We start from the raw sequence: 11,126 nt of genomic DNA on the forward strand, positions 1-11,126 counted from the left end.
ACACACACACACACACACACACACACACACACACACACACACACACACACACACACACACACACACACACACCCATGCTGCTGCCAACATGGTTTTGAAGACCCATGGAAAAGGCAAAGCTGTTGAAGAATAGGCGAACCAAAACCCATTATGAGATTTGAAACTCTTTTTGTGTCGCCTTTGGTAAAAATCTTTCTCCAGATTTGGATATTCCTACAAGCTGCTGGCTGCTACGAGATTTTTTTCCAGTGCTAACAAGTTCGTTTTATGGGATGTTTTTATAGTCATCTTGCAGCAAGGAACAAAAAGTGTTGCTTATTTTAACAGGTCATGTGACTTTGCATTGGGTGGAAGTGCACGAGGCCAAACCGGAGCCTCACTGCACGTTTATTTTTTTAAATGCTCAAAATATTAGCTGAAAAATATAATTAACAAGCAATCCAACCTTGTGTTGTTTTAAATAGCATCCTATTTTTTTTCTCTCTGGTTCCTTCACCACATTCTTTGCTTAAACACGCGGGGAAATGGAAAGTTTGGAGGACTGCACATATAGCGTGTCTCTGCTGCCACTTTTACTAATGGAGACAAAGAAAAATGATGCCCACTTCTCTATATCATTGAATTCAGTTGCTAAGCAACTAGTATGGGAAATCATCCGCGAAATTCAAATCCTGCAGCGCGAGGACACGTTTTGTGAGTTTTGCTGAATAGGCGAGCAAGACAACTCAAGAAGAAAAAAAAAAAGTTTGGATCCCAGGAACACATTTGCCTCTTGCAGCCGTGACGAATCCTGATGTAACGAATAAAATACTGACACTGCCAACATATTGATTTTACCATTAATAGGGAAGTAAATAATACCTCACGCGCACTTTATCAGCCCCTTTTTGAGAATAGTGTCCTGCACCTGTCCCGCACTAAGGCTGTCCAAAGTCCTGACACAACAAGCAGACATTACCTCAGCTCACTCGAGATGTTCTCCTCACTAAAGCCTGCTCAGCTGTGCACACACAGGATCAATAATCGGTGTGACCCTCACACAACATGTCAACACACACACACACACACCTGAAAACACACCTTTGGGAGTGTGTTTAAGGCATTCACAACCCTGCATGAACTCAAACGCAGCCCAGCTATAAATTCAATTTTGTGCGTAAATCAATTATTTTGCAGATTTGTTGCACTGACGAGTGCGCGAATCAGACTATTAATTACGTGTGTATCATTATTATGGGATGCAGGATCTGCGCTATGAGATAGATATGACATAACAGGCTGTTGGGACATTAGGACGCACAACAACCCCTACATTATTGGCGTCATATGTCTGAATTTCCTCACATAATTCTGCTATTTTCTGCACACACACACACACACACACACACACACACACACACGCACACACGCACACACACACACACACACACACACACACACACACACACACACACACACACACACACACACACACACACACACACACACACACACACACACACACACACTGCACTGTGTTCGGGCTGCAGGGTGAGTCTAGGGCTCCTGCTTTTTGCCCAAGGCCCTGAAGGTAGCAGATGTAAACAAACAGGAGACCCATAGCGCCGGCATGCAGATGACCGTGATGTTTCATTGCAATGGTAACACACAGTTATGGGATGATGGTAACAATGCTGCTGGACATTTATTTAAGCCTATTCATGAGCACCGACATGCTATTTTAAATGCTTTTTTAATTTGTTTAAAAGGCCGAGTGGTTTTATGTTCCCCTCTACAAAGCGTCTTTGTTGTGCTTTATTCTAATGCATGTTATTATTAGCTCGCTGCTTCATCTGGGACAATATAGTCCACCATTTTCTTCATTAGCTTTTGCATGCAAAAAAGGAAGAACAAAAATTCAGCTTATATGCGATAGGAATATAAATCTCCAAACACAGGATGATTGCATTTCATTCTAACAAATTTATTGTGTCTCAATCAGCTCGTACGGAACCACTACTGAAATTAAATTACAATCAAATTATCACATCAAAATATACCCTTATTACCTAACAGCGGTCAATGTCAGCTTATGATGATTTGTGCTCCTTTAGAAACGATAATACAAAATGAAACAAATAAGGGCAACAACAGAAATGTAAGAAAGAAATTAAGGTAAAACAAGAATAAAAAGGGAAAGCATTTTACACAAGTTCCTGGAGGAGGAAATAAATTACCGTTTGGAATAATTCATACGTATTCCGAATAAAATATTAAAACAAGTCATTCTGATGAAAAATATAAAGTAAATAACTCAGATCAGTCTCTGATCTAGTGATCTATATTGCCGGCTTTACAGAGTTTCGTTTATTAAAACCTACCAAAGAATACTGCTTAGAAAGGGCAGCAATAATAGTATATCCACAGCACCCACTCAGTCACACTTGGCAACAATTTTTTTTTCTCAAATAAGTGCAGTTGAAGTCTTTTCAAATGTCTTATGCTCTATTTGTTGAAAAAACGAGGAGAAATCCACTCACGGTGTCAAAGTCCATTAAATAATAACAAAAAGCCCCCAAAAAAGGAGTGTGATCTTTGAGATCAGGGGACAGTCCTGGTCCTGTTTTCCTCTTCTTTCTGGGATTTTGAGGCCTCAACATGACAAAAAAAATCCCTAATCCTCCGCGTGTGTGTGAATGAAACCATGCAGTCCATCTCAGAAAAACAAAAATGCTGTAAATCATGACGGAAGCGTCGTGGATGTCACTCTTGTTCATATTCTTGCAGTTTCCCCCCCTCTTGTTATTGTTAGAGCAGGGAAGGCGGTTCAGTCCCATTTCTAAATATACAGAATGCCTGCTCCTTTGTTTCTTCAATCAAACACAGGATAATGAGAGGGAATATTTGTTGGAGGAGGGAAGAGCAAAAAAGAATAAAACAATACTTGGTTTCTTCTTGGTGTGTTTTAATGCGCCAAAATTACCTGGTGGAATGAACTTGTAGTTGTCACCCTCTGGTCGCTCGCTTCACTTGCATCTTTTAAGTAATCTACTAAAAAATGCCCCTGAAAGAAAAAAGCAGAAGGAACCTTTTAGGTAAAGACATTTCAGGGCCTGGAAGCAGGTTAACGGTGCGTTTTTCTGAGGGGGTTGGGAGGAAAACGGGAAAGGTGCTGTTTTTTTTTCTCTCTTTCTGTCAGTTTTCTTGTGAAAAATAGATAACACATTTGCAGTCTCATTCATATTCCCTCACAATCACAGTATCAAAAAATGCTATCCTGGCGATAGTCTGTACGTTTTTTAAACAGTTTAATTTCATATAAAATATTCTGGTGTGCTGCTCTATGTTTCACTGAACATTCTTTTGCAGTCCATGGAGGGGGGCGGTGTTTCTGCACTCACATTGCCGACCTGAGAGTACACATCCTCCGGCGTCTGCGCCACTCCTGGAGGCGTCATCCGTTTTTCCTTCTGTCTCCTATTGCAAAACCACACTCTAACCACCTCCTTCTCCAGCTGCAAGTTGTCCGCAAGGCCGGTGATCTCCTGGGCCGAGGGTTTGGGGCATTTTAGGAAGTGGCTCTCCAGAGCCCCCTTGACGCTCACTTCGATGGATGTGCGCTTCTTTCGCTTCCTCCCCTGCGCCGCGATCTTGTCGATGCTTGTGGGGCTGCCGGTGGTCGAGTCGGCCTCCTCTAGCCACTTGTTTAACAAAGGCTTGAGCTTGCACATGTTTTTGAAGCTGAGCTGCAGAGCCTCGAATCTGCAAATGGTTGTCTGAGAGAAAACGTTCCCGTACAAGGTGCCCAAAGCCAAGCCGACATCTGCCTGCGTAAAGCCCAGTTTGATCCTCCGCTGCTTGAACTGCTTGGCGAACTGTTCCAGGTCGTCGGAGGTCGGCGTGTCGTCGTCCGAGTGCGGGTCGTGGCTGTTGACGCCACCGTGGTGCTGGTGATGCGGATGCTGGTGGTGGTGATGGTGGTGGTGGCTGCCGTGGTCCAGATCTGGGGTGTCCCCCTCACTAAGCCCGGGTGGACCAAGCTTTGGCTCCCCGGACTCAGCATCCCGTTTACAGTGAATCCCCCCGGCTGGGAGTAGAGCAGCGACTGCTGCTGCTGCTGTCCCCCGGATAGTGAGTTAATGTGCGCCGCTGTCGTGCTGCCCCAAGCCCCGGCGTGAGTCTGGTGTGGAGCTAAGTGAGGGGGCCTGTGGTGCAGCGCAGTGCCCGTGTGCAGGTCGTCTCTGCCGGAGTTTTTCACGTCCTGCTGCTGCGGGCTGCCAGTCATCCCGACGGGACTCGACGACCAGGGCGAGCCGGCTTCAGCTGCAGCTACCGCGGCTGCTGCGGCTGCCGCTGCGGCGTGCGGCAGGGATGTCACCCACTGGTGGGCATGGCTCAGCATGTGTCCCCCGTTGCTCGCTGCCATTGCGCCTTGCATAAAGTCACTCTGTACCATCTTGACTGAGGGGTCTCCCCTGTAGCCCCCAGACCCTGACGTAACCGCAGCACTGCCCGGCTGCATGCCGGAGTCAGAGTGCACGATGGAGCCGGACGATAAGATGCTATTGCTGGACAGATAAGGATTGGAAGCCGCGGTGGCCATTCCGTCAACCCTTATGAATATGTTTGTGGATAACCCCCCTCCCTTTTACAGTCGCTTCTTTCGAGCAGGCAAATTGTATCTCATGAATTATTCAAACTTTAAAAGTACGAGTAGGTTTTTGGCAATACCATCGACTCGCGTAAAAACGCAAAAAAAGCTTCAAAAAGCGATGGCAGAAAACTGAGTAAAATCCGCATGTATTTACAACATTATAGTTCAGTTGTGCATGGATATCGGTGAGTAAAATCCCAGGTTTTCAAAAGCCCTTTGAAAACCATGTGCAGTCCGCTTAGAAAGTTTTGCACTGGGATGAAATGTGAGCATTAAAATTCAAATATAGAGGAAAAAAAGCGTTGTCCCATACAAACTTTTGGAGGTTGCAAAAAACAAACAAAAAGCCTTGCAAATTCTCCACAGTGTACAAAGTCCCAGTTTATGTCCCCTTTGGATGAGAAAAACATTAGCAGAGTCCTTTTGTAATTCAGTCGCCGAGATTTCTCCCTCGCTTTATTCTTTTCTCTCTCTTCTTTTATAGCACTGTAGAGCCTCTCTTTGTTCTGTTTTGATGTATATAAACCTGCCAAACCGCAAACTCCCGATGAAGTACAATCCAACAGTGCGCGGCGCTGCTCGCGAGCCTCTTCTCTCATTCGCTTGTTCTCTCTCTCCACCTCTCTCTCTATATCTCTCTCTCTCTCTCCCTGACAGGCCCTGTAGTCCCGCCCCCCTCCCCGAGAACCGTCGACGCGCGGATGTGTACCCCTTGCGTCCCCGCTGATTGGCTACCCGGGGTGTGATTGGCAGGGCTCGCCAGCCTTGCTCCGGGCGCACGGGCCCTCCTTCCGGCTGTTTCAATTGGCTGATTTTTAATTGCAGTCCAAACAAAACGGGGAACACAACTTGATAGTAAATAGGTATTAGAACACAAACAGGGGTGAAGGGGTAAATAAAAGAGTTCGATAAAATGTGATCTCTAGTTTAGAGTCAGTTCATGCGATGGGCATTTCTTTTATTCTAAAAAACATATGCTTTTTTCTATATTTAAACACATGTTTTAAAGGTTTATGCTTATAATTGTATTTAAATAGTTGCATCTTCTAATATCCTCGTTACAAACACACATTTTTGCACGAGAGTGTATCCAACATCTGTTAAATTTTACACAATAATAACAATTTCTAACAATTATCTAGTAGTATGACCTGATTGTGTAATAATAAGGTATCCATACTGCCACAGTTGGGAGTTTAATTCCCTACAGGCCACTGTAAAACATGCAGGAAATACTAAAAAGTTCACTACATTACTTATCTTGTCATATTAACTTAAGTTATTAAGGGACATTTGGGGTGTTTCAATGGTTAGCACTTAATAACTGTTTGTTTGTTTGCTTGTTCATGACACTAAACCTCAGAGCAGCACATGTAAAAAGCTTGGAGAGGAAGTGCATGTCATGGTGTGCCATCTCGGATCCTCAGGAGTTAACGCGCCAAGGTAGCAGGGATGCTTCCATGCGGAAACGCCGTGCGCACAGGCAACCTCAGTGAAGCACAGTGAAAGAGAAAGTGGCAACCAAAACAAGGGGCAAATTGAGCAGTCCTTAGGGGATTTGTGTGTGCCGGGTGGCGGTGCTGGAGAAAGAAAAAAGAAAATAGGGGGAGATATAGCCTTTAAAATGCACACCATCCCTCAAGATGACCACATAACCCCAGAGATGAATGGGCCCTTTGTTACTGTGCCTATGGACGCACCCATGGGTGGTAATAAGTGCCAGATATACAGCTCCCACTGCACCCATTGGTTGAGTTGAGGGTGTCAGCAGCCTGTTGAGTCCACCTGACCAAAACAAGGCCTGTGGCAGGTGATCCTCAGCAGGATTAACCGTAGTATGTACAAAGGTTAGCGCTACATGTCGTGCGTGACCCCAAACACCGGCTCATAAGCTCCTAAAATCAAAGATAGCGCAAAGATTTTATTGCAAAAAGGGATTTAAGGGCAAATATAAAGCAGAACAGTTCTTGTGTACTCCATGCCAGTCCCCCCCCCCCACTCCCCCCACCCTCCACCCCTTTCTCATCCCAGTAGATTTAATTTGGACTGGGCTCAAAACCGAGGGAGCCTCGTGGATTTGTTTACATTGAATAGGCAGGCTAGGGGCCAGAACCATGGGGCCCTCTATTCATTAATATACAGTGAGGATTTCTGTCTAAATTACTGCTGTTCAATCCACACTGCGCGCTTTGAGAGGGTCTCAGGCGGCCAGCACAGTGACACAAGGCACAGGAGAACATAACCCCTCAAAATGAAATAAAATATAACATATATGATAGGGGATTCAAAAGCCATTTGAGAAATACTCCCCAAAATCAACTCAGCGCGGGGATATAAAAAGAACTAAAAAACTAAAAAAACGCACTCCTCTGATATATGATGTGTTTATTATTTATTTGTTTATTATAAAAGGTCCCCAAGTTCCCTGCTGGGGGAGTTCATTTATTTTGTATGCAAAAAAAGAAAGAAAGAAAGGGGGGAGAGGGAAAAAAATCATCCCCAAGTATAACAAGAGACGAACAGTTAGTGCTGATTTTCATTTGCATAAATTTTCATATATTTTAGTGAAAATAATAGCGGGAGCCGAGGAGTGCTCCTGCTCAGTTGAGGCAGAGGAAAGAAAATCTTAGGGCGCACCGAGTCGTAGGAAAGGGAGATAACCATTTACAGCCTCCATATGAACAATGTGAAGCTATTTCCCTTTTCTTGGACGCAAGGTAAGTCAACAATTATCCATGCGGATTTCTTTTTACGCTTGAGGAATGTCGGAGTTTATCACCTTGTCGCGCATTGCTCCACTGTGGTTGCTTCCTTATAGACTGCTCGCTGCTTTCAGCCTACTTCTGCGCAATCATATTCTCTTATATATTTTCTAACCAAATGGCAAATGCGTTTTTACCCTGGATGCGTAAAAATCAATACACGCGCGGCGCTGCTTGCACCGCAACCGCCTCTTTTTTCCCTGCTTTTTAAATAGATAGCGGGCAGATGGATAAGCTGTGCTGTTTTGTAGTGAATGTCCACGGAAGAAAAGTGCAATCAATCACATTTTAAGCAGGGAGCGAGGAAGAGAAGGATGGAGGGAGGGTGAGAAGACCCCTCGGTTGAATCCTCCAAAGGGATCGCGTAGGCAAGTGCAATATGAAATAGTTTAATATGAATCGATCTGCAAAGTTTATATGCAGCAGCTTGGTCGTTCTTCAGCTGCACTCATCAAGGTAGAAACGGCTCATAAATACCCCGAGATGGTAATGAAAACTGACCAGTTTGTCCTTTATAAACTGTTTGTGTTTGGAGCTGGAAACGTGGAGAAAACTCACAATAACACGACAGATTGGTTTAATGTAAAAAGAGATCCGGGCACAGAATGGCAGACCATAATCATTCCAGTGTCTGTCACAACTTTAAATCTGTTCAGAAGTGGTTTGGTGTTTCGGTGCTGAGGGTTCTTTTTCTCACGGGTTAACTCCTTTTTCCTCCATGGATGGGGAGTGCATTTCTGAGCCCAGCACTTGGTAGCCATGGTGAGCCCAATAAAAGGGGGGAACACTAGTCGCATTAAGCTGTATGTTTGTGCACTGGAGTCGAGATGAAAAGAGGCTTGGTGTCCCGGGCCAGCAGCAGCATCGGTAACGCGTCACAGTAACGAATCCTGCACTACCAAAACACATGAGTTCGTTATTATTCTTTAATTGTGACTACAACTATAATTATGTCAGTTTTCATCCCCATGTTGTCTTGGAAAATAAAGAATATAATTCAAGTCTTTATAAGCAGTAAATAGATGTATTAGTTTTGAAAAGGAGTCAAATTACCGCGATGCTTAAACACATTTGGCAGAAACTACGTTTGCTTTTAAAGGTTGGGATATTTTTTTTTACAGTAAATCAAAAGCAATCATGTCGTGGCGTGTAACGGGGAAGGGATTTCATAGCATGTTGTATTGAACCGTGCTGAACATGTGTCTCCTGCAGGCAGCTGCTGCTTGGGTTGGGGTGAGACAGATTTCGGGAGTCATTGTTGGATTGATCATAAATCAAATAAATAATGATAACTGCCGCCAGGTGTCGCGCTCCCTCATGATGCAAATATTCTATAGTTTACCATGCAAAACGCGTCCATCTAATTTGCATTTAAAAATATATATTTTGTATTATTTTATTATAATAATTATGTATTTTACAAATGATCATATGGTGAGCCAATTCCACATGCACTAAATAACATTTCAGTGCCGTTTGGCCTAAATTTCTTTTCGAATTTCTTTTCGAAATCTCTTGACTCAACAAATGTTTTTTTAAGTTGATTTACACTCTGCGTTTTTAGTGAACATAAACTACCAAAGGAAACTCCTTAATATATATATATATATATATATATATATATATATATATATATATATATATATATATATATATATATATATTCTCACAGTGTTAAAGGGTTTCGCATTATAATTTTATGGCCAGCGTTTCAAGAACAGACATGAATTGATGGTTGGATGACACGATTGGCAATTAAGATATCACTGTGCTGGCGGAGGAACATGACTGAACGGGTCAGTGTGGAGAAATAATATCTCACAGACTCACACACTGAGGCAGCACACTGCTTGTCAAATAGGCTGCATTTTTGCTAATTCTTGCACAACACACCAACGAAGGACTATATTTTGGCTTATCCTTCATTCCCAGAGGCAATTAAATCCACTTAATTGAATTATCCGATTTTAAAGACATCCCACCCGATTTCAATGCAGGCACATACATTATTTTTTCCAACACATTTCCGCGTCATTAGCCCCAGGAGTTGCGTAAAAGCTGCTTGTATTGATCTGTGACAGCTCTGGTTGATATGCAAGTAGTTTGTGATCAGAAAGGGCCTGCTGTAAGACAGTCGCCATCTGCAGTATAGCCTAAACGCCATAAGTGTGAGGCAGCAGGTCCGTGCGCAAACGGAACAATGCAAACTGGACGGGGCAGGATTCATGGATCATCCGGGGAACTAGGCCTGCAATTTCTCCACATGCTTGACCGGCCATTTAGCGTTATTCTTCATCAACACCATCATCATCAGCAGCAGCACTGCGCGTTATTACTCCGCGTTATGCACCCGTTCTGTCATGCTGTACAATGACGGTTATTGGTGGCAGGAGGCCATTTATTTATTCCTGCAGGAACAGATTGTCTAATTCATCAAGATGCCTTCATGAACTTGCATTTCCCCCCAATCGGAACAAGCATGAGTCCAACACATCTCTAAAGAATTTTTCGGGTGAGATGATTTAATTAAAAAATATGTTAAAATTTGAGCATAATCACACCCAGTGGGGTATAAAAACGTCCACACAAGACAAAAACACCACAGAAATCAATTTACCTACAGCATTAATCTCCTCCATAAAGCATCCTCATAGTCCCATCACTTTGATTCTGCAGTCGCCATTAATTTATGACACCTGACATGCAGATTTATGTGGAAAGGTCCAGTGTGTGTGCCTGTAGCTTTCCCTTCCTTGGTTGCAATATTCAGATTAAATTGATGCAATTCCTACCGTTTTAATTATGGCCTATTTAAGTTGCCTAGCCTATAGGGCTACATCATTTATTTTCCTCCCCTCGGTCCAGTCACTAATCCGAGACGACATACGTTGAGTGTGTCTCACGTCGGTGCCAAACGGTTGATTTAAAGCCCAATCCGACTTGCAGCACTTAAATGATAATGTAGCTACTATACCGTTAATTAAATGGGCTACACTGAATATCAGTGTGAGCATTAAACATGCCTTCAATTTCAGCCATGAATGGGGTTTTTTCTTAACCCATTCAAACAAGACTCTTTATTAATATTCTATTAATAAAGAGTCACTATAGTTATACACACCTCTTATTCCACCACGTGGGGTTAGGTTAGTAATTGCTCTGTATTTGCTCTATTACTCTGCCGTGCATCACAGTGGGTATACAGCTTGTGAATTGGAGGACATGCAGGTAAAGATTATATGTTTAGTGTTATCACAGGACGCTGCAGTGGCGCTGGCATGTATCAACAGCTGGTATTGATTTGAGATTGGAAATCTATAGGATGTCATAATTTGGACTAAAATGAGCTTCTTTTAAAGCACATGAGGGTGTTTGGTGTTCACACTTTTCCTCTATGTGTGTTCTAGCACTGAATTAAATGATTAAAATGTTATTTCTAACAATACAATGAGAATTGTCAGCATACGAAAAGTGATTTAACTACAGAAAATTAATTATGTGTTATTTGAGGCCAGGGAGAATGAGCAACAGATTAAATGAGTCCCATCATGGCTTTGGAAATAAAGTTGAGGAGTGAATTAATTAGAGAATTAAAGGTTGGAAAGCAGTGGGGTTAGTTTTCTGAAAGAAAATAACGGAGGTAAATGTTTGAATGCATGGACTGATACAACACACACACACACACACACACACACACACACACACACACACACACACACACACACACACAC

At 43.1% G+C, this 11,126-nt stretch overlaps 1 protein-coding gene across 1 annotated transcript; it reads right to left on the reverse strand.

Moving 5' to 3' along the window:
• Positions 1-1,890: 1,890 nt before the first annotated feature.
• Positions 1,891-5,221, reverse strand: pou3f3b (POU class 3 homeobox 3b). The gene is given in 3 exon segments (XM_063877434.1): positions 1,891-3,043; positions 3,381-3,997; positions 4,000-5,221. Coding segments are annotated over 3 exon segments (1,299 nt in total). The 5' UTR covers positions 4,583-5,221; the 3' UTR covers positions 1,891-2,944.
• Positions 5,222-11,126: the final 5,905 nt, after the last annotated feature.

Source organism: Eleginops maclovinus, chromosome 24 (genome assembly GCF_036324505.1).
Source record: "Eleginops maclovinus isolate JMC-PN-2008 ecotype Puerto Natales chromosome 24, JC_Emac_rtc_rv5, whole genome shotgun sequence".
Taxonomy (NCBI): domain Eukaryota; kingdom Metazoa; phylum Chordata; class Actinopteri; order Perciformes; family Eleginopidae; genus Eleginops; species Eleginops maclovinus.